This window comes from Lithobates pipiens, unplaced genomic scaffold (genome assembly GCF_037356315.1).
Source record: "Lithobates pipiens isolate NorthernLeopardFrog02 unplaced genomic scaffold, aLitPip1_a1.2 Scaffold_1, whole genome shotgun sequence".
NCBI lineage: Eukaryota > Metazoa > Chordata > Amphibia > Anura > Ranidae > Lithobates > Lithobates pipiens.
The window spans coordinates 211328374-211355979 of NW_027507685.1; the positions used below are offsets into that span (position 1 = coordinate 211328374).

At 46.0% G+C, this 27606-nt stretch overlaps 1 protein-coding gene across 1 annotated transcript in view; it reads left to right on the plus strand.

Moving 5' to 3' along the window:
• Positions 1 to 5204: 5204 nt before the first annotated feature.
• Positions 5205 to 27606, plus strand: part of LOC143982671 (cytochrome P450 2C23-like) — a 46269-nt gene continuing 23867 nt past the window's right edge. The window contains exons 1-2 of the mRNA XM_077481591.1: positions 5205 to 5365; positions 23573 to 23768. Coding sequence (XP_077337717.1) covers positions 5217 to 5365; positions 23573 to 23768 — 345 coding nt within the window. The 5' untranslated portion in view covers positions 5205 to 5216. The remainder of the gene's footprint in view (positions 5366 to 23572; positions 23769 to 27606) is intronic.

A 27606-nucleotide genomic window follows, 5' to 3' on the forward strand; every position in this document is an offset into this window, starting at 1 on the left:
TCCGGTCGTGTGTATGTGGCATAACAAGCCAGGTTTTATGTATTACCTTGGGGAGATGCAGACTAGAATACGGCAATCACTGAGCAGCAAATGATATCACCTGTGATGTATTTCAGTTATCTGGCAAACCTGGCCTGTTAGTGTCGGTTCACACTGAGGCAGCACGACTTGCAGCGCGACTGCCTCAGGCGACCTGAACACGACCGCTGCGGGAACTTGCAAAACGACTTCTCTATAGAAGTCAATGCAAGTCGCCCCCGAAGTCGTACAGGAACCTTTTTCTAAGTCGGAGCGACTTGTGCCGCTCCAATTAGAACGGTTCCATTGTACAGAACGGGACGCGACTTGTCAGGCGGCTAAGTCGTCTGACAGGTTGTCCTAGTGTGAACCGACCCTTAGTGGGTCCTGAGGACAGAGTTGATGACCTCTGAGCTACAGTGTTGGAGGAAGGTTGATTCATTCCGTTTTAGTAATTAAAGCAAACCTTAAAGGGGTTGTAAACCCTCATGTTTTTTCACCTTATGCATCCTATGCATTAACCACTTCAGCCTCGGAAGATTTGACTGCTCAGTGACCAGAGCATTTTTTGCGATTCAGCACTGAGTCGTTTTAACTGACAATTGCGCAGTCATGCAACGTTGTACCCAAACAACATTTATGTCCTTTTTTTCCCATAAATAGAGCTTTCTTTTGGTGGTATTTGATCATCTCTGCGGTTTTTCTTATTTGCACTATAAACAAAAAAACGAGCGTCAATTTTGAAAAAAAAAAAAAAACACTATTTTGTACTTTGCTATAATAAATATCCCCAATTTTTTTTTTTTTTTTAAAAGCTAATTTTTTTCTCAGTTTAGGCCGATATTATTATTATACAGGTTTTATAAAGCGGCAACAGTTTGCGCAGCGCTTTACAACATGAGGGCAGTTACATTTGGTACAAGAGGAATCAGAAGGCCCTGCTCGTTAGAGCTTACAATCTAAAAAATTTATTCATCTACATATTTTTGGTAATAAAAATCGCAATAAGAGTATATTGATTGATTTGCGCAAAAGTTATAGCGTCTAGAAAATAGGGGATATATTTATGGTATTTTCATTATTTTTTTTATTTTATTTTTTACTAGTAATGGCGGTGATTTGCAATTTTTTTATCGTGACTGTGACATTATGGCGGACACATCGGACACTTTTGACACATTTATGGGACGATTGACCTTGTACACACGGTCGGACATTCTGACAACCAAATCCGTTGGATTTTGTCCAACGGATTTTGTCCGAAACTGTTGTATACACACGGTTGGACAAAGTTGTCGGAAAATCCGATCGTTCAGAACGTGATGGCGTTATTTCATTATGATGGGACTACGTTCAGGCTAGTAGCCAATAGCTTTGGTCTAGGAATTCGATCTGAGCATGCGTGGCACTTTGTCCAATCGAAATTCTTTACACATAATCGGACAAAGTCCGATCGGATCATGTTGTCGGAAAATGTTATAGCCCAGCTGGAAAACTTGGTCCGTCAGATACTCTGACGGAAACAGTCCGATGGAGCCCACACACTGTCGGATTATCCGACAACACGGTCCTATCGGTCATTGTCCATCGGAATGTCCGACCATGTGTACAAGGGCTTACACAGCGATCAGTGCTAGCTGCTGTAACCCTGGTATTCTCTTCTTCGGCCAGCGGTCCGCTTTCCGATAAAAGTGGTCTCTGCAGTGGATTCGGTGCAAGATCACTTTTATCGGTGGCGAATCCCCCCTTTGGCACTTACTGGAGACCTTCGGCAGTGGCGGAGACAATCGGATACCCCCGCATCAGTTTTAAACGCGCCCCGTCCCACCGAGCTCACGTGCAGAAGCAAACGCATACGTGAGTAGCGCCCGCATATGAAAAAACGGTGTACAAACCACACATATGAGGTATCGCTGCAATCATTAGAGCGAGAGCAATAATTCTAGCCCTAGAACTCCTGTGTAACTCAAAACATGCAACCTGTAGAATTTTTTAAACGTCGCCTATGGAGATTTTTAAGGGTAAAAGTTTGTCACCATTCTACGAGCGGGCGCAATTTTGAAGCATGACATGTTGGGTATCAATTTACTCGACCTAACATTATCTTTCACAATATAAAAAAAAAATTGGGCTAACTTTACTGTTGTCTTATTTTTTAATTCAAAACGTGTATTTTTTCCATAAAAAGTAAGACCGCTTTACAAAAGCTGGGAGTCCTGGGTCAAGGATCCCAGAAGCATAGAGCTGGAGTGACTTCTCGGTCACACAATACGTAGGCTTCCTGCACCCCCTAATGTAACCCATTGCACCCCCTTGTATTAGCAGGATAGTATTTCAAATTACCTGCAAACAACTGGGCGGAAGCACCCAACATCGGGTTCTAAGTCTTATGTAATAAACTGTGATGTACTGTCGACCCTAAAAACTGCAGTCATAGGGACCTATGTTTGTAGCTTTATATATATATTTTTTTTTTTATTTCCTCCCTTCTTTCAGTTAAGTCCTATGTTTTTCCTACACCGACTTATCCTGCACACTTGGGGAGGGGTTGTCTGCCGCCTCCAGACACAGTTAGTTCCCAGATGGGGTGTCTGGAGCAGCCTGACAACGTTCTCAGCCCTCCTTCCGGCATTTATACTGTGCTTCACTGTTGAAATTGTTTGCAACTGTTTGTATTCTGATAACAAGTATGTATCGGTAAACCGATTTTCAATCTACTGATGTATGACAATGTTCAATACTTATTGTTATTCTGTAAAACTACAATAAAAACCATTGAAACGAAAAAGTAAGACCGCTGTGAAAATATGGTGTGACAGAAAGTATTGTAACGAGCATCATTTTATTCTTTAGGGTGTTAGAAAAAAAATATATATTATTTTTGGGGGTTCTAAGTAATTTTCTAGCAAAAAAAAATGTTTTTAACTTGTAAACAACTCAAAAAGAGGCTTGGTCCTTAAGTGGTTAAAAACGCACTACTTCAGGGTGATTTTAAAGCCGCACATCAGTGTGATTTGCACTGCCAAATTCATTGCTGGTTTTCTACTTCATTTACCAGCAGTCTATGCAAGTCGCATGGAGGTCGGTATTACCAGCGGAGGAAAGGATCCGGACGGATGTGTTTGCTGTTTCTGCAGTGATCCCCTCTTGAATATGCTCATTAGATCTCTGTAATAGAGATCCTACGTTTCCGGTAAGCGGCCATCTGGCATTTTATTATCCATCATATGAAGACTATTCTGTGAAGAAAATATACTTTGTGGTTTTGTACCTAAAGACGTTAATGTAATGGACTTTATTGTACCGTTTATGGACCTTTTTTGTGTTCATTTGAATAATGTTTTTTGCTTCCAGCACAGTTTTTATTCTATGAACACTGATTCACATTTCTTCTCATTCCATTTAATTTTGTTTGCTTTGCGAGTTGATTTTTGATACATTTGTTTCAATTTGTATCCAATGGTACGTTTCACATTTTAGCACAGGTGTTGCACATATATTTGGTTGTTTCACATACTGACTCATTTTTATTTTATTGTTTTGGTTGCGCATTTATTCCTATTTTTACACAATGAAGGACGCCTATCAGCAAAAGCATGCAGGCATAGGACACACCCCCTTAAGGCTGGATTCACACCCATGCCTTTGGCAGATTTGCACTACAGAACGTGGGAAACCATGCTAAATGGACTGTATTGCAAATCTGGAAAATGCAAAAATCACTAAAAATGCATAGGTGTGAATCCAGCCTTAAAGAGGGATTCCACTGGAAATTATTTAAAGCCAGGAGCTATAAATACTGCAGCTGCTGACTTTTAATAAATGGACACTCACCTGTCCCGGGGTCCAGCGATGTCGGCAGCCGAGGCCGATCGATCGCTCGGCTCTCGGCTGCAGCCGCCATTCTCTGTGAGGGAATCAGGAAGTGAAGCGTTACGGCTTCACTTCCCGGTTCCCTACTGCGCATGCGCGAGTCGCACAGCGCACTAGGCATGGTCTGCGCTGTCTCTGGGACCCGTGTGTGTCCGAGCAGACAGCGCAGCGGGACAGGAAACAGCATAGACTCCCGTGGGAGTCTATGCCCGGAAGTGGGTGCAAATACCTGTCTTAGACAGGTATCTGCACCCCCCACCCCCCTCCCCCCTGAAAGGTGCCAACTGTGACACCGGAGGAGGGGGGGGTTGCGATGAGCAGAAATTCCACTTTAGGGTGGAACCTCGTTTTAAAGGGATTGTAAAGTTTTTTTTTTTTTTTTTTAAATAACATACATGTTATACTTGCCTCCACTGTGCAGATCGTTTTGCACAGAGTGGTCTGGTCTTCTTGGGTTCCTCGGTGGCTGTTTCAGCTCCCCCCCCCCCCCACAAGTACTTCTCACGTTCATGAGAGCTCCCTCACATAGTGAGAAGCACTTGCGGGCATGCTCCCATGATACAGCCGGTGGCTATAGCCGCTCGCTGTATCACTCGGCCCCATCCCCGGCACACTGCGTCATTGGATGTGCTTGACAGCAGCGTGAGCCAATGGCTGCGCTGCTTTCAATCCATCCACTCTAGCCAATCAGTGGCCAGGCTGAGCGGCGAAGAGGATGTTGGGGGCGAGCGCGGGACTTTCGAGGGGTCAGGTAAGTAAAACGGGGGGGCTGGCACTGTCATGAATGCATTAAGGTGAAAAAATATTTACCTTTATAACCCCTTTAAGGAGAATTGTAAAAAAAAAATAAGATTGGTTAAACCCATAAGGGCTTTTTTTACCACTACTATTCCTTTATATTGGCTTTTGGAATTTACAAATGCAACAATTTAGAAATTGGATGAAAGGTTTAGTGCTGGAAAACACGTTTTGATATATAAAAAGTGTATTTTATATACAACTATAGAGATCAGACCAAAATGAGGGACAAATGAGGTGGAATGAGGGACAGAGGGACATTGCTCCAAATCAGGGACAGTCCCTCGAAGTCAGGGACAGTTGGGCGCTATGTATGTGCAACCTCTACACTGTTGCACAGATTTTTACGCTTATATGTTTTTGTTTGTTTCATATCATTTGTAGATTATGTCAGAAAATGCAGTAAAGCTTGTGGTTTAGTGTCAGGCGCATTTCTTCTACTTCCACTATTAGATGTTCCTCTTTCCCATGTAGGAATGCAGTGGGAGGTGCTGTGCGTGTAACAGATTGCATGTATGTAATGTGATATGGAGCTCTTCCTCCCATATGATCGGGGCGGGCGCTGCACTAACAATGGTCACTGTACTGGTTTTAGTGCACAGAGATTACAGAGTTCTGCCTCCCCTACCCAGCAAAATCACACTATTTTGTCTACCTGGCAGCGATCAGACTTCAGGTGAGTGTTAGCCCCGCCCCCATGGTATGATTGACTCAGCTCTGTGTGATACAAGCAGTGATAGGCTGAAGCCTCATTTCCTCCCAGGATCCCAGTGCTGCAAGCTCTATCCCAGGCTGTGCTTAGTCTCAGATTCCTACTCATCTCCCCATAACTCCCAACTTTATTTTTTGAGAGGAACGAGGGACTAGACATGTGCTATTTGTTTCGTACAAATCGAAAATTCGTACGAAATTTCGGATATTTGCATGAATCCGAAATACAAATTTTTATGCATAAGAAGTTTGTACGAAATACAAAATTTTGTTTACAAATTTCGGGTCCAAATTCATAACAAAAATTTGTAATTGCTACAAAAATGTAATGAACCTAAAAGTTAAAGATCCAGGAAGTCAGCACAGCACAGGGATGGTGGGAACCCCTCATAATGGGCACAGCGGGTGTACTCTGAGACCCAGGAACTCGGCACAGGGATGGTGGGAACCCCTCATAATGATAAATTTATCATAACGAAAATTCGTAATTGTTACGAAAAGTTAACAAATCTAAAATTTAAAACCAGAGGAAGTCAGCACAGGGTGGGGGGAACCCTATGGGAATTTCTATGCTTACAAATTTTATACAAAATACAAAATTTCATTAACGAATTGTGACTGGTGTTTTGCTCACCAATCAGAAGCAGTCAGCACAGCACAGGGATGGTGGGGACCCCTCATAATGGGCACAGACGGTGTATACTCAGACCCAGGAACTCAGCACAGGGATGGTGGGAACCCCTCATAATGGGAACAGCGGGTGTACAGACCCGGGAACTCAGCACAGGGATGGTGGGAACCCCTCATAATGGGAACAGCGGGTGTACAGACCCGGGAACTCAGCACAGAGATGGTGGGAACCCCTCATAATGGGAACAGCGGGTGTACAGACCCGGGAACTCAGCACAGGGATGGTGGGAACCCCTCATAATGGGCACAGCGGTTATACAGACCCGGGAACTCAGCACAGAGATGGTGAGAACCCCTCATAATGGGCACAGTGGTTATACAGACCCGGGAACTCAGCACAGGGATGGTGGGAACCCCTCATAATGGGAACAGCGGGTATACAGACCCGGGAACTCATCACAGAGATGGTGGGAACCCCTCATAATGGGCACAGCGGTTATACAGACCCGAGAACTCAGCACAGGGATGGTGGGAACCCCTCATAATGGGAACAGCGGGTGTACAGACCCGGGAACTCAGCACAGGGATGGTGGGAACCCCTCATAATGGGAACAGCGGGTGTACAGACCCGGGAACTCAGCACAGAGATGGTGGGAACCCCTCATAATGGGAACAGCGGGTGTACAGACCCGGGAACTCAGCACAGGGATGGTGGGAACCCCTCATAATGGGCACAGCGGGTGTACAGACTTTGGAACTCAGCACAGAGATGGTGAGAACCCCTCATAATGGGCACAGCAGTTGTACAGACCCAGGAACTCGGCACAGAGATGGTGGGAACCCCTCATAATGGGCACAGCGGGTATACAGACCCGGGAACTCAGCACAGGGATGGTGGAAACCCCTCATAATGATAATTTAATCATAACAAACATTCGTAATTGTTACGAAAAGTTAACAAACCTAAAAGTTAAAAACCCAGGAAGTCAGCACAGCACAAGGATGGTGGGAACCCCTCATAATGATAAATTCATCATAACGAACTTTCATTATTTTAACGAAAAGTTTACGAAGCTAACAAAAATTCGTATTTCGTACGAATCCGAATTGATTTTTTTTCGTATGAAACGGAACGAAACAAATTTTTTGACGGCGCCCATGTCTACGAAGGACACCTATTAGCAAAAGTATGTCACACCCCCTTAACCACTTAAGGACTGGACCACTTTTTTAGATGTGTTGTTTACAAGTTAAAAACAGATTCTTGTTTTTTTTTTTTTGCTAGAAAATTACTTAGAACCCCCAAACATTATAAAAAAAAAATTCTAACACCCTAGAAAATAAAATGGCGGTCGTTGCAATAATTCTGTCACGCCGTATTTGCGCAGCGGTCTTACAAGCGCACTTTTTTTTGGAAAAAAATATACTTTTTTGAATTAAAATAAGCCAACAGTAAAGTTAGCCCAATTTTTTTATTATTGTGAAAGATAATGTTACGCCGTGTAAATTGATACCCAACATGTATGAAAGGTTTAGCACTGGGAAACACTTTTTGAAAGATAAAAAGTGCATTTTATATACAATTATATAGATCAGACTAAAATGAGGGACAAATGAGGAGGAAAGGAGAACAGAAGGGCATTGCTCCAAATCAGGGACAGTTGGGAGCTTTACTATTCAGGGACCATTGTGCAGAAGGAGGGTGTGCAGGTATTGATCTGAGTTATTGTTGGGTAGTGGAGCAGAGAAACTGCAAAATGAAGAGTACGGGTTGGTTCACACCACATGCAGTCCAGTGCGTTTTTTTTCTGCATCAAAAACGCATGGAAAGTAGGTTATATGGTTTTGAATGGCATAGTTCACACCAGTGCTTGCAGTTCCAGTGCATTCCAGTTCCAGAAAAAAATAAAAAATAGAACATGCTGCATTTTTTTTGCACTGGAACGCTGTAAAACACATCAAAAACGCACTGGAATGCAGCGGACCGCACCTAAATGCACCAAAAACGCACTGCAACACACTTGTCTTTATTAGGTCAAGAAAAAAGAGGGGGGGGGGGGCACTGGACTGCATCAAAAATGCACTAGAACGCATCAAAAACACGCATGCAGAAAAGCACCTGGAACACATCCGGACTGCGTTTCTATGGTGTGAACTGATCCTAAAGCTTAATACACATAATGAGATTTTTGGAGGAATGATCGTCCATTTTTTATTTTTTTTTCCATGCTAGTCTCCATATCAAATGTGAATAAGTTACAAAAGTCTGCAAGTTCTCATAGGACAGAAAATAATTTGGAAGTGCTGTAATGTATTTGTATTGAATTGTTGGATGAAAACTGTACTGATTAAACAGAAATCATACAATATGTTATTCTGCAAGAAAAATTTTCATGTGTGTCGCCGTTCGGAAAATTGTACTAACGATCAGATTATTGTACTAATGTATCGAAAGTGAAATTTTTCATCCAGTTTTCTTGTCATGCATACAGGACTTTAGTGATATGGTTAAAACAATTCTTTAATCAAAGTGGTAATGTTTAAATGGAAAGCCCCCTCTAATCCATGCGCCCGGCCCCTAAACTACATGCAGGGCACCGGACGCATGGATTTCAATGTTTTTTTTTTTTTTTTTTTTTAAGCACGATTATAGCCTGAGGCTCTAATTGGCTTTAAATAGGGCCGGCTCTGCGCCCTGTGCCCACCCAGTTGTGTGACATTAGCGAATTAATATTCGCCAATGTCTTCTTGTTTTTCTAATTAGTCCTAAGTCCTGATTGGACAGGAGATGCGACCGTTGGAACTCAACCACTTCCCCGCAGGGGGGGAAGTCGCAACATGGATGGGGTTAATGCGGGGCTGGCGGGGGTCCTGGTGGGCAATGGGCGAGCAAAGAGGCAATCTATTGAGTGACCAGGGGGTGGGAGGGCAGTGTTTGGCTGGCTGGCAGGCCGCCCCGCCAAGAAAATTGAGCACCAGCTGCCACTGCACCAATGTGATGATGAAACATGTGCCCTTTAAAGTCACGCCTCTAAGGAGAAAGCTATGGCGGTCCGTATATTTGCTTCTGACAGGAGACAACCCTATATAGTGTCTGTAATTTAATGTAAGGCCCCTTTCACACAGGACAGATCCGTGATGATTCGCCCTGTGAACATCCACTTGCTCAGCGGGGATCGCTCCGTTGATCCCCGCTGAGCCGGCGGATGACAGGGCGGTCCCCGCACATTGTGCAGGGACTGCCCTTTCAGATCTCCGCTCTCCTCTATCAGGGATCGGATGAATATGGACCGTCTGTCCCTGTTCATCTGATCCGCTCTGCAGACATATAGAAAAATAGGATTTTCCTCCATCTGCAGAATCGGAGCATAGCGGAGACGGACAATATCGGGTGTCAGCAGATGTTCATCCACTGACACCCACTATCCCATAGGGATGCATGTATGTCCGAAGGCCTGATTCACACCTATGCAGTTTTAGTGTTTTTTGCATTTTGTAGATTTGCACTACAGTCCATTGAACATGGTTTCCTATGGAACACGTTCTGTAGTGCAAATCTGCAAAATGAAAAAAGTACTAAAAATGCATAGGTGTGATTCCAGCCTAAGTGTCTCTGACCCATAAGGCCTTATGCACAATAGGCTCATCTGAACACTTTTCTCCAGCCACATGTTTAGATGCGTGTAGGCATTTATTCATTCCATTGGTCAGAATACTAATACTGATTCTGCCCACTGAAATGAATAAAAACACCTAGCATTTAGGCACATCGAGCATTTTTAATGCCCAAGGGTTATTCTCCTGAATGCGATTTTCTTGCTTTCAGATTTCTGCCTCTAAATTTCACACCTCCGATGGACGCCTCACAGCAGAGGTCCGGTGCGTCCCTGTTCTCCATTTCAGGGATGAATTATGGCCAAATTTTTGCCTGAATTTGGCTCTGAAACAGAGACAAAGGCGCAAAGTGTTCCTGTGCAAGACGCTCCTGCAGACGCTACGGAGATATGTGAACCGGCTCACATTCTCCTGTCATGTGAATTGGATGTAGTGGAAACCCACATCCAATTCGCATAGGTGTGAACGTGAGCTGCACGATTAATTGTTAAGAATTATTATTGCACTTTTTTCCCTGTTGTGTTCTTGAAAAAACTATTTCCAGATTCTTTCTATGCAGAGAACTCTCTTTGCTCTGCTGAAGCCGACAGCTGGTCAAAAGAAAGAAAGGAAAAAAACGGGCAGTCTGCCAAGAATCACAACATTCTTTAGCAGTGAAACTAAGTCTAAACATTGTAACAATTTGTCAAAGTATGGACTTCAGTGTGTAAATGAGGAATGTTTAACCACTTATACCCCTTTCACACTGGGGAGCTTTGTAGGCTCTACAGCTCTAAAAATAGCGCCTGCAAAACGCCCTGAAAGACCCGCTCCATTCATTCCAGAATGAAAGCCCAGAGTGCTTTCACCCTGGAGCGGTGCGCTGGCAGGACAGTAAAAAAAAAGTCCTGCTAGCAGCATCTTTGGAGCGGTGCGTATACTGCTCCTCCCCAATGAAATATATGGGCAGCATGGCTATACCGCCGGCATATCGCTGCTGCAGCAGCACCTTGTGGGTGGTTTTAACCCTTTCTCAGCCACTAGCGGGGCACTTTTACTCCCTGATAGCGGCTGATAGCGCCGCAAAATTGACGGTAAAGCGCTGCTAAAAACCGCCCCAGTGTGAAAGGGGCCTGAAGCACTAAACCTTTTTCTGGCATTTGTTGGTTTCAAGTTAAAATCATTTTTTTTTTTTTTTGCTAGAAAATTACATTATCTATTATATTATTTATATATAAATACATTACATTATATATATATATTTTAGTAGAGACCCTAGAGAATAAAATGGTGGTTGTTGCAATATTTTATGTCACACTGTATTTGCGCACCGGTCTATCGAATGCAATTTTTTTGGAAAAAATTACTTTAATGAATTAAATTATACAAAAAAATTGGGTTATTTTTTTTTATTAAGTGAAAGATTTTACGCCGCGAAAATTGTGATCTTTATTCTAAGCAAAAAAAAAAAATTTGATTCTCATTTTGGCCAGAATCGTGCAGCTCTATTGTGAACAAAGCCTAAAAGCCTATGGAGTTACCCATACTGGAGGGTGCAAAATCTGGTGCAGGTGTATATGGTAGCCAATCAGCATCTTAAATCAGCTTGTTTAATTAGGCTTTGACAATAAAACCTGGAAGCTGATTGGGTTCTATGCACAGCTGCACCAGATTTTGCACTCTCTAGTTTTAGTAAATCAACAAATGTGCATGGATACATATAGAAACAAACAGAAGAGGGTGCCTCCTACTAAATGTAGACTGTCACAACTGATACCGTTATCAATGGAGAAAGTATTGTATCGTCTTGGTGGAGATCAGTAATGTGCATGTCATCCTCAGAGATATGAGCATCAACCAGGCTACAGCGATTGGTAGGCAAGCATCTGGTGTAGATAGGGTTAAGTTGGACAGGCAGGGGGTGCAGGAAGAAGTCAGGACTGCTGTGATGGTATCAGCTGGAGGAGGATGGACACGAGCTGTCAGACTGTCCTGTATCCATCAATCTGCAGCTGTGTTTTTAGGAGCTGGAGCACAAAAACTACCCTACGGTGTAGCGGCGTCCAGGTCCTGTCGGCCCGCTTGGTATTGGTCGGCTGCATACATAGACTAACATAGAGGGGTGTTTAGGAGGATAAAAAAAAAAAAAGTTTGACAGCTGCAGCCTTGCATACTTGGCTCAGCATGATAACCAGGCATCTAGCATTTTCAGAAGCAATTCAGCAAGGGCAGCTTTGATATTTCTCTTAGACCCCTTTCACACTAAGGCGCTACAGCGCTAAAAATAGCGCATGTAAAGCGCCTCTCCAGTGTGAAAATCCCGAGGGCTTTCAGACTGGAGCGGTGCACTTGCAGGACGGTAAAAAAAAAACTCCTGCAAGCCACATATTTGCAGCAGTGAAGGAGCAATGTATACACCACTCCTGCCCATTGAACTGAATGGGCACCACTGGCAAAGTGCCACTGCAGCAGCACTTTGCAGGTTGTTTTAACCCTTTTTCGGCCGCTAATGGGGGTTAAACCCACCCCACTAGTGGCTGAAAACCCCTGCAAAAACTACGGTAAAGCGCTGCAAAAAATAGCAGTGCTTTACTGCCGATGACCCCGTGTGAAAGGGACCTTATGACAAACTGACTATGTGATCACCAGTGACACCTGCAGACTAAACTAGGAATTCTACTGCCTTTTTTTTTTTTTTTTTTTTTCTTTTTTGGGTAAAGGTGAAATTTAACCACACCTGAGCAAAGTAAGGCCCTTTCACACTGGGGCGTGGGCGGCATTTGCGGTAAAGCGCCGCTGTTTTTACCGTCGTATTTGCAGAGGTATTCAGCCACTAGCGGGCTCTTTTAACCCCCGCTATTGGCTGAAAAAGGGTTAAAACCACCCACAAAGCGCTGCTGCAGCAGCACTTTGCTGGCGGTATAGCTGCACTGCCCCATTGATTTCAAAGGGCAGGAGCGGTATACACACCGCTCCTTCACTGCTCCAAAGATGCTGCTGGCAGGACTTTTTTTAGCGTCCTGCCAGCGCACCGCTCCAGTGTAAAAGCCCTCGGGGCTTTCACACTGGAAAGACAGGAGCGGCTCTTTCAGGGCACTTTGCAAGCGCTATTTTTAGCGCTGTAGCGCCTGCAAAGCGCCCCAGTGTAAAAGGGGTCAAAGGCCCCTAGGTCAAAACTGACAGGCGAACCTGAACGGTCCGTCAGTGTGAAAGTGGCCTTAGGCTGGCTATACTTTTAAAAATCCGAAAATGTGTGCGTTTTGTGATCTGATGGTGCCATCATTGATTTTGAAATTCGACCAACCAAGCCTTCAATTGTTGCTACAGAAAATAATTTTCGTAGCCGGGAATCTTCTTTTCTTTCCAGGAATTTTCTTTTCTTGCACATGCACGTTTCTTTTTCGATTACATTTCTCACATGATTCTTCCACCATTGATTAAAAAATCTTTGGTTTTTTAAAAAATTTCCAACATGTCCGATTTCTCAAATTCGATGGCCGCATGAAAATCGTCTGTTGCTGCAGCCCATTAATGGTGCGAAATACGAACAAAAATTCTTAGATAAGATTTTCAAAAGAAAATTCTTTCGAAAATCGACTCATGAATGGACTGCCTAAAGTGTGGCAAGTTATAATCTGAGTCCCCAGAGCGTTCTTTAGCTTGAGGGCCTTTTCACACCGGAACAAAGTGTCAAAAAGACAACGCAAATGCAGATTTGCAAACGCAGTGAGTTTGTGGGCACCAAAACGCATTAATACTGCAGTACCATGTAGTTTGGTGCAGTGCATTGTGAAAAGTAGTACAACCACTACTTTGTGCGAGGTCCGGTGCATTTTGAAGTCCATTGAAATGAATGGGCTGTCAAAACACGTGCGGGAATGCGCACGTTCCTGAGCGGTCCTGGTGTAAGCTCAAAGCTTCAAAAAAAGGGGCCTTAGTGTGAGTGTCCTCTAGTCAGTTCTCCCCAGCATTAGTTAGTGTCCTTAGCCTTTCTCTGGATCAACTGTGGTTATAGAATTGGGTATATGGGATTGTATGATATTATTATTTTTTTTTTTTTTTGTGGTTAAACTGGATGGACTTGTGTCTTTTTTTCAAACTGACTAACTATGTAACTGAGTGTCAGATTGTTTGCTGTAATATTGCAGTCCCGTTATAAGTCATTGATCACAACCATTACTAGTATATAAAAGTTCCAGTATATACCATAGTTTGTAGACGCTATAACTTTCACGCAAACCAATCAATATACACCTATTGGGATTTTAGTTTTTTGATCAAAAACATGTAGCTGAATACATTTTGGCCAAAATATATGAAGAAATTCGATTTTTTTTTAATTTATTTTTTTAATGGGTATGTTTTAGAGCAGAAAGTAAAAAATATCTATATTTTTTTTTTCTTTCAGGCTTTTTTCATTTATATAGCAAACCCCCCCCCCCCCCCCCCAAAAAAAACCTTAGAGGTAATCAAATACCACCAAAAGAAAGCTCTATTCGTGTAAAAAAAAAAAAAAAAAAAATTATATCAATTCCATTTCAGTACAGCGCTGCATGACCCAGTTAAAGTAGTGTAGTGCCGAATAGCAAAAAAATGGCCTGGTCATGAAGCCCCCCTTAAAATGTTCCGGAGCTAAAGTGGTTAAATACAGTGCTCGGTCAGGCTACTTTCACACCTGGGCCGCCAAATGTTAGTGATAAAACGCTGCTCGTTTCAGCGACACTTTTAGGCTGCTATTGGGGTGCTTTTAACCCCCGCTAGCGGCCGTAGGGGTTAAAAGCGCTCGTGTTGCAGCACTACTGAATAGCTTTCCAGGCGCTTCGGAAATGCTGCCCATTTATTTAGATGGACAGAACGCTTTTGGAGCCGCATATAAACCACTCCCAAACCGCCCCAAAGATGCTACTTGCAGGACTTTTCCGAAGCGCACCAACCCAGTGTGAAGTCACACTGAAATGAATGGGAGGCGGTTTTCAGACGTCACTTGGTGCCTTATCTGCATTTAATCACTTACAGACCGGACCATTTTGCTGGTCAAAGACCAGACCACTTTTTGCGATTCGGCACTGCGTCACTTTAACTGACAATTGTGCGGTCCTGCGACGTGGCTCCCAAACAAAATTGAAGTCCTTTTTTCCCCACAAATAGAGCTTTCTTTTGGTGGTATTTGATCACCCCTGCGGTTTTTATTTTTTGCGCTATAAACAAAGATAGAGCGACAATTTAAAAAAAAAAAACGCATTATTTTTTACTTTTTGTTATAATAAATATCCCCCAAAAATATCTAAAAAAAAAAAAATAATTTCTCACAGTTTAGGCCGATACGTATTCTTCTACATATTTTTGGTAAAAAATAGCAATAAGCAATTATTGATTGGTTTGCACAAAAGTTATAGTGTTTACAAAATAGGGATAGTTTTATGGCATTTTTATAAATAATTTTTTTATTATTTTATTTTTTTTACTAGTAATGGTGGCGATCAGTGATTTTTTATTTTTTTTTATTGTGACTGCGACACATCAGACATTTTTGACACATTTTTGGGACCATTGTCATTTATACAGCAATCACTGCTATATAAATGCAGTGATTCCTGTGTAAATGACACTAGCAGTGAAGGGGTTAACCAGTGGGTGGCAGTGTAGGGGTTAAGTGTTCCTAGGGGTGTGTTACTAACTGTGGGGGGGCTGGGCTTTCATTTAGTGAACACTGATCTCTGCTCCAATCACACGGAGCAGAGATCAGCGTCACTAGTTGCTAGGCAGAATGGGGAAATGCTGTTTACAACGGCATTTCCTCCATTCAGCCGCCCCGTGAGACGATCGCTGCTATGCCCGCAGCGATCAAGTCCGTGGGACCCGCGACCGGACTCACGGGGGTACCGACCGGCACGCTCGTGATGGCAGGGCGGCATTGAAGATTGGACGTACCTGTACGCCAATATGCCTGTCCATGCCATTTCTGCCAACGTACATCGGCTTGCGCTGGTTGGGAACCGGTTTATTAGCCTCAGAACCTGTGTAATTCAAAGGCGTTTGGGTTTAACCAGTTGCCGACCGCCGCACGCCGATGTACGTCGGTACAATGGCACGGGCAGGCATAAGGACATACATGTACGTCCCTTGCCTCCCGCGGGTCGGGGGCCCGATCGGGCCCCCGCCCGGTGCCTGCGGCGGTCGGTATTCGTTCGGGAGCGATCCCGGACGAGGGGACGGCCATTCATTCATGGCCACCCCCTCGCGATCGCTCCCGACGAATAGAAATCCCCGGTGACATCACTTCCTCTCCTGTAATGTAAACACAGGAGAGGAAGTGATGTATTCTCTCCTCCGTGTCGGTATTTTTCGTTCCGACACGGAGGAGAGCGGATCAGTAAGTTGCACCAACACTCTACACACACAGTAGAACATGCCAGGCACACTCACACCCCCCCTTTACCCCCCGATCACCCCCCCAATTACCCCTGCCCCCCAGTCACAGTGACACCAATGTCATTTTTTTTTTTTTTTTTTTTGCATTGGTGTCATTTGTGACTGTAATAACTGTTAGGGCAGTTAGAGTTAGCCCCCTTTAGTTCTAATGTACCCCCCTAACCCCCCCAATAAAGGTTTAACCCCGTGATCACCCCCCGTCGCCAGTGTCACTAAGGCTGGGTTCACATTGCAGCGGTTTATGAGAACGAATGTGATTCGCACCGCACTGCAGTGCAAATCACATCCGATCTCTGTGCGATTCGAGTTCAGCCATTCGCCGCACCCACCACACCCGCCGCACCCGCCGCAAATTCGCACGGGACCCTTTTTTTGGCCCGCAGCAGAATCGGATCGCATGGGTGTTCACACCATGCGATCCGAGTTTGCAGATCGCACTGCGATATGCGAACTGATCTGGGGGTGTCAGTAACATTTCACTGACACTCCCAGCAGTTCGCATAGGGCAGTGTGAACTGCCGCCGGGAGGCATGCGATGCGGGAACCCGCCGCGGATTCGCGGCGTTTCCGCATCGCTCCAGTGTGAACCCAGCCTAATAAGCGATCATTTTTCTGATCGCCGTATTAGTGTCACAGGTGACGCTAGTTAGGCAGGTAGGTATTTAGGTTCGCCGCAGCTTTTTATAGCGCCAGGGACCCCCATATACTACCGCATAAAGCCCCCTGATTGCCCCCTAGTTAACCCTTTCACCAGTGATCACCATATAACTGTTACAGGTGACGCTGGTTGGTTAGTTATTTTTTTATAGTTTCAGGGCACCCGCCATTTATTACCTAATAAAGGTTTAACCCCCTGATCACCCGGCGGGTGTCATTTGTGACTAATAACTGTTAGGGCAGTTAGGGTTAGCCCCCTTTAGTTCTAAGGTACCCCCCTAACCCCCCCAATAAAGGTTTAACCCCGTGATCACCCCCCGTCGCCAGTGTCACTAAGGCTGGGTTCACATTGCAGCGGTTTATGAGAACGGATGTGATTCGCACCGCACTGCAGTGCAAATCACATCCGATCTCTGTGCGATTCGAGTTCAGCCATTCGCCGCACCCGCCGCAAATTCGCACGGGACCCTTTTTTTGGCCCGCAGCAGAATCGGATCGCATGGGTGTTCACACCATGCGATCCGAGTTTGCAGATCGCACTGCGATATGCGAACTGATCTGGGGGTGTCAGTAACATTTCACTGACACTCCCAGCAGTTCGCATAGGGCAGTGTGAACTGCCGCCGGGAGGCATGCGATGCGGGAACCCGCCGCGCATTCGTGGCGTTCCCGCATCGCTCCAGTGTGAACCCAGCCTAATAAGCGATCGTTTTTCTGATCGCTGTATTAGTGTCACAGGTGACGCTAGTTAGGCAGGCAGGTATTTAGGTTCGCTGCAGCTTTTTATAGCGCCAGGGACCCCCATATACTACCGCATAAAGCCCCCTAATTGCCCCCTAGTTAACCCTTTCACCAGTGATCACCATATAACTGTTACAGGTGACGCTGGTTGGTTAGTTATTTTTTTATAGTTTCAGGGCACCCGCCATTTATTACCTAGTCTCACTAGTGTACCCCTAAATTTAGGGGTGTCTACTTTCCAAAATGGGGTCATTTGGGGGGGGTTTGTGCCATCTTGGCATTTTATGGCCTTCAAAACTGTAACGCCCTTAGAAAGCCTGAAGGCGGTGCTTGGTTTTCGGGGCCCCGTACGCGGCTAGGCTCCCAAAAAGTCCCACATATGTGGTATCCCCATACTCAGGAGAAGCAGCAGAATTTATTTTGGGGTGTCATTTCACATATGCCCATGGCATGCGTGAGCAATATATCATTTAGTGACAACTTTGTGAAAAAAAAAAAAAAAAAGTTTGTAATTTTCCCGCAACTTGTGGCAAAATATAAAATATTCCATGAACTCAACATGCCTCTCAGCAAATAGCTTGGGGTGTCTACTTTCTAAAATGGGGTCATTTGTGGGGGTTTTGTGCCATCTTGGCATTTTATGGCCTTCAAAACTGTAATAGGTAGTGAGAAGTGAACTCAAAAATTTACGCCCTTAGAAAGCCTGAAGGCGGTGCTTGGTTTTAGGGGCCCCGTACGCGGCTAGGCTCCCAAAAAGTCCCACATATGTGGTATCCCCATACTCAGGAGAAGCAGCAGAATTTATTTTGGGGTGTCATTTCACATACGCCCATAGCATGTGTGAGCAATATATCATTTAGTGACAACTTTGTGTAAAAAAAAATATTCAATGGGCTCAACATGCCTCTTATCAATTTCCTTAGGGGGTCTACTTTCCAAAATGGGGTCATTTGGGGGGGTTTTGTACTGCCCTGCCATTTTAGCACCTCAAGAAATGAGATAGGCAGTCGTAAACTAAAAGCTGCGTAAATTCCAGAAAACGTACCTTAGTTTGTAGATGTGACAACTTTTGCGCAAACCAATAAATATACAATTATTGACTTTTTTTTTACCAAAGACATGTGGCTGAATACATTTTGGCCTAAATGTATGACTAAAATTGAGTTTATTGGATTTTTCTAATAACAAAAAGTAGAAAATATCATTTTTTTTCAAAATTTGCGGTCTTTTTACGTTTATATCGCAAAAAATAAAAATCGCAGAGGCAATCAAATACCATCAAAAGAAAGCTCTATTTGTGGGAAGAAAAGGACGCAAATTTTGTTTGGGTACAACATTGCATGACCGCGCAATTACCAGTTAAAGCAGTGCAGTGCCAAAGTGTAAAAAGACCTCTGGTCATTTACCAGCAAAATGGTCCGGTCTGAAAGTGGTTAAAGGGATGAGGTGGCAACTCTAGCTATAACCCTCCCTGTTCTATCCAAAATCAAAGGGGGGAAAAAAATGTTGCCTATAGTTCTACTTAAGCACAAATTTCTGATAATTTTATGGACAGGACTAAGGCTCGATTCACACTAATGCGTTTTTTTGATGCAGTTTGCATTTTGCATTAATGCAGGGAAATTTTTTAACATGGGTTCCTATGGAACATGTTCACATCAATGCATTTTTGTGTCTCTGCAATTTTGGAAAGGGTCGGGTACTTTTTTCCCGCAAAATGCAGCGTTTTGCATGTAATAGAATTTAATGGACCTGCATCCAAAATGCAAGTTTTTTTTTTTTTACACTGTGTATATAGCTGGTCACTGAGGAGGGGGCCGGGAAGCCGACCGGCGCGTCCTTACAACCGATGAGTCGTCAGCTGGTTTTCCGCTCAATGTAAAAAAGAAAGAAAATGCCAGCTAAAAAAAAACAATCATGGGGGGAAAAAAAACAGCGTTGAGTACCCCCCCCCCCAGGCCCATACCAGGCCCTTGGGTCTAGAATGGATTAGGAGGGGACCCACACACACACCACAAAAAATAGTGCGGGGGTCCCCCCAAAATCCATACAAGAGCGTGTAGCTTGGCAGGTCAGGAAAGGGAGGGGACGAGTGAGTGCCCCCATCCTGAACCATGCCAGGCCACGTGCCCTCAACATGGGGGGTATGGGCGATTTGAGCGGGGGGGGCTCTGTGCCCCCCCACCCCAGAGCACCTTGCCCCCATGTTGATGGGGACAAGGGCCTCTTCCCGTTAACCCTTGCCCGATGGTTGACGCGGTCTGTGGGCGGGGGGGCTTATCGTGAATCTGGAAGCCCCCTTGTTAAAGATCCTGCCCCCCCCATGTGAATGAGTATAGGGTACATTGTACCCCCTACCCATTCACTAAAAAAAAGTAATGTTGTCGTCTTCTGCCGGGTTGCATGCTCGGTTAAGGGCCTGGTATGGACCTGGGGGGGACCCCACACTGTTTTTTATTTATTCACAATGAGTGGGAAACCAGCTGATAGTCGATGACTCATCAGTTGTTAAGGACGCGGCGACCGGCTTCCCGGCTTCCCGGCTTCCCGGCCCCCTCCTTAGCAGCCAGCTATGTACAGTATAAAAAAAAACACAGATGAGAATCGAGCCTAAGAAGATATAACCATGCCAATGATGCAGCAGAAAACATATAGCACAGTGAGGAAGGTTTGTGGTCCAGGATGACAGGTCCTTTTAAAATGAGAAGCGGCGCCACTCTCAACCCCCCCCCCCCCCCCACAGTTGGGGGATGCCGGCCGCCCGCATACCGGAAGACTAATTTGCCTCTCAGCCCAGTCCGCCCCATAAGACTGGCGCTACACTAACAGTGGAGCGCAAGCTGGTGGGACTCTTTCCATGCTGCCCTAGGCCTGGGCTTTGTCGGATACAGCATTGGGTTGAGCATTGCTATTAGGCCGCGTACACACGCGCGGACTGTTTGCCCAACCTTGTTCGTCAAACAGTTTCGGCAAACAGTCCGCTCAAAATTTGCATGAGCGGACTTGCCCACACACGAGCGGACTGTTTGACGAACAAGGTTGGGCAAACAGTTCGCTCAACTTTTGAAATGAACGGACTCGCCCACGTAAGGAGGAGGCAAATCCGCCCATTTCGAGCGCGTGCACAGGTAGGCGGGGCCCGCGAAGGAGACGTCGCGGGCTCCGCCGCCTGGAATGGGCTTAAAGGGGAACCCCAACGCCGAAAAAAATCGGCGTGGGGGTTCCCCCAAAGTCCACACCTGACCCTTGTCCGAGCACGCTACCCGGCCGGCCAGGAAAGGGGGGCGAGCGAGCGTGCCCCCCCTCCTGAGCCGTACCAGGCCGCGTGCCCTCAACATGGGGGGTGCCTTGGGGAAGGGGGGGCCGCGCGGCCCCCCCACCCCAAAGCACCTTGTCCCCATGTTGATGAGGACAAGGGCCTCTTCCCGACAACCCTGGCCGTTGGTTGTCGGGGTCTGCGGGCGGGGGGCTTATCGGAATCCGGGAGCCCCCTTTAAGAAGGGGGCCCCCGGATACCGGCCCCCCACCCTATGTGAATGAGTATGGGGTACAATGTACCCCTACCCATTCACCTGTGAAATAAAGTACAAAAAAAAACACAACACAGGGAAAAAATATTTTATTGCACAGCTCCGGGGGTCTTCTGTCTTCGGGGGTCTTCTCGCCGGACTCCTCCGCTATCTGTGTGTAGCTCTTTTACTAGCGGAGGAGTCCGGCTTTCTTCCTCCCCGCCGCCGGCCTCTTCTCCCGACTTCGGGGGTCTTGTCCCCCTCTTCGGTTCTTCTGCCGGGCCACCGCGCCTTCTTGTAGCTCTTTTACAGGCGGTGGCCCGGTCTTCTGTCGCCGCCGCCGCCGCCGCCGCCGCCGCCGCCGCCGCCGCCTTCCATTCTTGTTGTTCTTCTTCTTCTTCTCCTGGAGATGTTGACTCGACGATCTCTCTGGCCGGAATGCCAGAGCCGCGCTGTGCGGTCACTTATATAGTGACAATGGGGCGGTGTCACATGGTATATGTCACATGGGTTGGTCACATGGGTTGATGTCACATGGGGACTATGACATCGTAAGGGGGCGGGGTCACCATGTGACCAACCCATGTGACATATACCATGTGACACCGCCCCATTGTCACTATATAAGTGACCGCACAGCGCGGCTCTGGCATTCCGGCCGGAGAGATCGTCGAGTCAACATCTCCAGGAGAAGAAGAAGAACAACAAGAAGAAGAACAAGAACGGAAGGCGGCGGCGACAGCGGCGGCGGCGGCGGCGGCGGCGACAGAAGACCGGGCCACCGCCTGTAAAAGAGCTACAAGAAGGCGCGGTGGCCCGGCAGAAGAACCGAAGAGGGGGACAAGACCCCCGAAGTCGGGAGAAGAGGCCGGCGGCGGGGAGGAAGAAAGCCGGACTCCTCCGCTAGTAAAAGAGCTACACACAGATAGCGGAGGAGTCCGGCGAGAAGACCCCCGAAGACGGAAGACCCCCGGAGCTGTGCAATAAAATATTTTTTCCCTGTGTTGTGTTTTTTTTGTACTTTATTTCACAGGTGAATGGGTAGGGGTACATTGTACCCCATACTCATTCACATAGGGTGGGGGGCCGGTATCCGGGGGCCCCCTTCTTAAAGGGGGCTCCCGGATTCCGATAAGCCCCCCGCCCGCAGACCCCGACAACCAACGGCCAGGGTTGTCGGGAAGAGGCCCTTGTCCTCATCAACATGGGGACAAGGTGCTTTGGGGTGGGGGGGCCGCGCGGCCCCCCCTTCCCCAAGGCACCCCCCATGTTGAGGGCACGCGGCCTGGTACGGCTCAGGAGGGGGGGCACGCTCGCTCGCCCCCCTTTCCTGGCCGGCCGGGTAGCGTGCTCGGACAAGGGTCAGGTGTGGACTTTGGGGGAACCCCCACGCCGATTTTTTTCGGCGTTGGGGTTCCCCTTTAAGCCCATTCCAGGCGGCGGAGCCCGCGACGTCTCCTTCGCGGGCCCCGCCTACCTGTACACGCGCTCGAAATGGGCGGACTTTCCGAGCGGGAACAGTCCGCTCATTTCGAAAGTACAGCGGACAAGCCCACACACGGGCGGACTGTTCGCTCAAACACAGTTTCAGCGGACAGTTTTTCGGAATTTCCGAAAGACTTTGTCCGTCCAACTGTCCGCTGAAACTGTCCGCTGAAAGCCCACACACGAGTGGACTGTCCGCCCAAACACTGTTCAGCGGACAAGGTTGGGCGAACAGTCCGCCCGTGTGTACGCGGCCTGAGACTGCTTTGTAAATTTTAGACCCCCGTTTTTTTTTCTTTTTTTGAGATGGTTCTCCATTTAAAGGGGAATCCTATATTTATAGATATGTATTGACTTAATTTCAGAGCATTTTACGCCTGATGAGTGGTGTGAGCCACAAAATGTGCATCGTGTACACTTTGAACTGATGCCCAGACAAGTTTGGCTCACAAAGACCAATTGCTCATGTTTATTTCATTAGCAATGCATGAGTGATTTATGAATCTGTACTGTTAATATTGTTGTATTTTACTTAATATATATATGTGTATATATATATATATATATATATACATGTGAACTGTTATTTATAATATATTCTGTCCTTTTACCAGCGATTATTTATACTTTTTAACTTGATTTGGAATCAAATAATTTAATGATCAATATGAATAAGGTATTAATTCAGGACATGCCTCATATAAAGTCCATTTCTTTCCTCTTTATTGTTGTCTAATAAAAAGGTATGCCCACTTTTGCATTACTTTCTGTACAGCCCGTATGTATGTATGTGTGTATGTGTGTGTGTGTGTGTGTATATATATATATATATATATATATATATATATATATATATATATATATATATGGGAAATCTGCTGTGTGTGGTTCATAGACTTGCTTTGCTGTCTGCAATATCTATGCGCTGTAAGGTGACAGTGTTTGCATTACCATACCATATATGGAGAGCTATATTACACACCTTGTACCTCTCCTGCGTGTTTGCTGTGATCTCATACACTCAGGTCACAGGTTGTATAGGAAGCGCCTGGTTCATTCTTGCTTTGCACGCATTGTTCTGATGTAATTGTTGCTGCACATGTAACACTTCCTTATTCCAACAGCAGGTCTGGACTGACAATGGAGCTGGGAATATTCGGGACTCTTCTCCTGGCTGTCTGTATCAGCCTCTTCTTTTATGTCTTCACATGGAGGAGGAAGCTAAGGAAGAAAAATATGCCCCCCGGACCTTCCCCACTGCCAGTACTGGGCACTATGACGTATGTGAGCGCCAAGGAAATGCCCCAGTCACTGATGAAGGTGAGTGATATATATTGTGCGGTTAGAAGGAATTATGGTGTGTGTGTGTGTGTGCGTGTGTGTGCGTGTGGCCTAAGTGACCGGATTGTAATATGTAATTTTTCCAGTGCAGATTACAAAATGAATGAAATGCAGGAGCTTGGTGACATCTCGCCACTGCTGAATAAGATATCCATTTCAGCTTTCAGATTTAACCCCCTTCATGACCAGGCCATTTTTTACGATCCCGCCCTGCGTTTGACAATTGCCTGGTCCTGCAACACTGTACCCAAATACATTATTGTATGCGATTTTATGTACTTTTTTTTTTTTCAAACAATGGAGTTTTTTCTTTTGGTGGTATTTGATCACCTCTGCGGTTTTTATTTTTTGAGCTATAAACAAAAAAGAGCGACAATTTTGAAAATAAAACACATTTTTTTTAAAAACTTTCTGCTATAAAACATATCTGGTAAAAATCTAATTTCTTCATCAGTTTAGGCCAATATATATCCTGTTACATGTTTTTGGTAAACAAAATCCCTATAATAGCACATACGGACTTGCCCACACACGATCACACAAGTCCGATTGTCTAGAATGCGGTGACATACACCACGTAAGGCGGGACTAGAAAAAGGAAGTTTAATAGCCAGTAGCCAATAGCTGCCCTTGCATTGTTTTTGATCCGTCGGAACAGAATACAGGCGAACGGTTTTCCCGATAGGAATTGATTCCGTCGGAAAGATTTAAAACGTTCTATTTCTAGGTCCGTCAGAATTTTTTGGGGAAAAAAAAAAAGTCAGCTGAAGCCCACACACGATCGGAATATCAGATGAAATGATTCCGTCGGACTTTTTCTGCCGGAAAGTTCGACCGTGTGTACACAGCATTAATTGGTTTGCGCAAAAGTTAGAGAGTCTGCAAACTATGAGATTTATGGAATAAAATTGTTTTCATTAGTAATGGTGGCGATCAGCGACTTAAAGTGGGGCTGCATTATTGCGGTAGACAAACTGGACACCCAAGTGACACTTTTTTGGGGATCAGTGATAAAAATATGCACTGCCACTGTACCAATGACACTCCCTTGGAAGGGGTTAACATCAAGGGTGATCAAAGGGTTAACTGTGTGCCCATCTGGTTTTTACTACAGTGTGGGAGGTGCTTTTACTAGAGGACGGCATAGATTGAGGAGCAAACTTGCTCAATGTCAAATCAGCAGATTACTTTTCGAAGGGAGGCACACTGACAACTTTCAGAGCACTGGCCAGCATGATTCAAGTGGGCACTCCAAGTATCTGCCGGCAGCATTCAGTTCAGCACAACCTCAGCAGTACAGCCGGCAGCGGGGATGTTCTCCACTAGCAATACATATCTCCCAGCAACTTTTGGGGACCGCTTCTACCGGTAGCGGGATCCGGAGGAATCTGCGCACAGCTTCATCTACCCATTGGGTCTCTTTATCCAGAATTTCCTCTTCTAGGTGAGCCGGGGTGTAGGGATACAGGTACCTGTATTCCTCAGCCACTTTCTTTATTATTCATGCACCTTGGACAGCCTGGACAGGGTCTTGGGGTCTCCATACCCAGGTAGGACCCATGCGACTGGAGCACACTGAAACTGGTACCCAGCAACAACATCTGGCTTGCAATCGGACTTTTTCACTGGAGTTTGCTGGGTATGGTGAGCTTTGAGGACCCCCTTCGGGCCCATTGATCCTTCTCAAAAGAGTTAGTAATGCATACCAGCAAAGCTGCATTGGCAGACAGCTCAATTTTAACACTAGTGGCAGTAGCAGATAGATCTTCATCCTCTTCTATATCACACATTTGCCACTCATCACTGTCACTCCACTTCCCTGTCCAAGATAAAGTGTCTGAAAACAGTTCAGATAATCCATCAGAGGGGATGTCTGAATTGGTTATGGGAGAACACTCTTCGGCCAGGAGGTAGTTGCGCTTGGCACTGGCTTTAACCAACACAACCACATTGCCTAACTTAATGGCAACAGGTATTATCTCCCCTGCACAGGCACACTGCTTTCACCCTTTTCAAGATTACCCAGCTCTAGTACTCGTTTACCTGGTGGCTTGGACATCAAAGTGAGCAGATGGGCCCGAACACGGCCTCTAGGAGCAAACAGAGGACTGAGTCCTGGGACAGCCATTGAGACAGGGAGAGCAGTTTCCCACACGACCTGGGTGATGGCAAGTGGACCCTTAATATCCCTCCCAGCCAGGATAGCGACATTCTTGTTCCAATCCACCTGTAGTATCCTTGGAGGCTGGGCTGGTGAGACTACCTTAAAGCGGGAATCCGCCTTTTTTTTTTTTTTTTAAAAGCCAGCAGCTACAAGTACTGCAGCTGCTGACTTTTAAAATAATGACACTTACCCGCCCAGCGCGCCCGCGATGTCGGCACCCAAAGCCGATCTCTCGATCGTCTCTCGGGTGCTGGCTCCGCCATCTTGGGTATGGGAATCAGGAAGTGGAGCCTTTCGGCTTCATTTCCCGGTTCCCTACTACGCATGCGCGAGTCGCGCTGCGCAATAAGGATGGTCCCCCCTGCCTCTGGGATCCGTGTGTTTCCCAGCAGGCAGTGGGGGACTTTCGGAAAGGGGCGTGGATTCTGCAGAATCTGCGCCGGAAGTGGGTGCAGATACCTGTACTGTACAGGTATCTGCACCCCCTCCCCCCTGAAAGGTGCCAATTGTGGCGCCGGAGGGGGGGAGGTTTCCAATGAGCGGAAGGTCCACTTTAGGGTGGACCTCCGCTTTAAGCAGGTGTTCCCTGCAACATCCGCAGATGATCCAAGGCCTCAGGTGTGTGGCCAGGCTGGAACATTTCTCGCAGATCAGTCCCAAGGCCTCATAGCCTCCAGCCATATACAAGACAAGACTACCCTTTGGTAAATACCGCACTCCGGCGTCAGTCAGGACAGGTTTCACCTCGCTTGGACCGAAACCAACATCCAGAGCGTACATCTTCCAATAAATCATTTCCAAACTGCACCATCTTCTCCAGCCCACAACCAGGCACACGTGGCAGCACTTCCTCATCCCCCTCTGCAGATTGGGGACTCTTCTCCCTGCCAATGGATAGTTGCCGATACTTTCTGGAAACTTTAGCGCCCATCCGTTTGCTTCTGCGGAGCGCAAAATCTGTAATGGAGTCTGTTTTAACCCTCAGAGTGCTGGCAGAAAGTGTCAAAAGACCAGGCTGATACTCTCCCATAAGCAATGAGACTTGTTGGTTCTTCCCCACATTGTTAGAATGCATGATGACACAGTCTATCAGAAGTACAGATTTTACTTGCCACTTTCCCATGGAGCCAGACGAAATCCCAATGGAGCTGTAGCCTGTTGCTATGGGCGACTGCTGCTAGGATAACGCCTTTGCCCCACCTTGGGCACCAAATGTAGCCAAGTCCCGTTTTGGTCTAATGAGAACCAGGGATAGCTTACATACTTCTGTGTAGAGTGGGTTACGAGGCATGGTGGGTATAATGCAAGGTAGATTCATGGGCGCCAGACACTTCTTGAATGCAAAGAGATTTACTGTCTCTTAAACAGAACTGTGAGAGAGGATTAGGGCCAGGACATCTTTTGAGTAGTTGCAATGTTAACAAGGGAGCTAGAGAGCAGAAGGTCTTAGGAGGACCAAACAGAATGATTAGGTTGACATTTTGAGACTAGGTTGGTGATGTAGTTGAGAGCCGAGTTGTGAATGGACCAAACTTGGAGCCAAACCCAAGCTTTTAAAGATGTTAGAAAATCATATTTGTTTTTGTGTAGGCTACCCCTGAAGGAGTCGCTGGAAATTGCCCAGGTTATTTTCCCAGTAGATTGCCCCTCAGA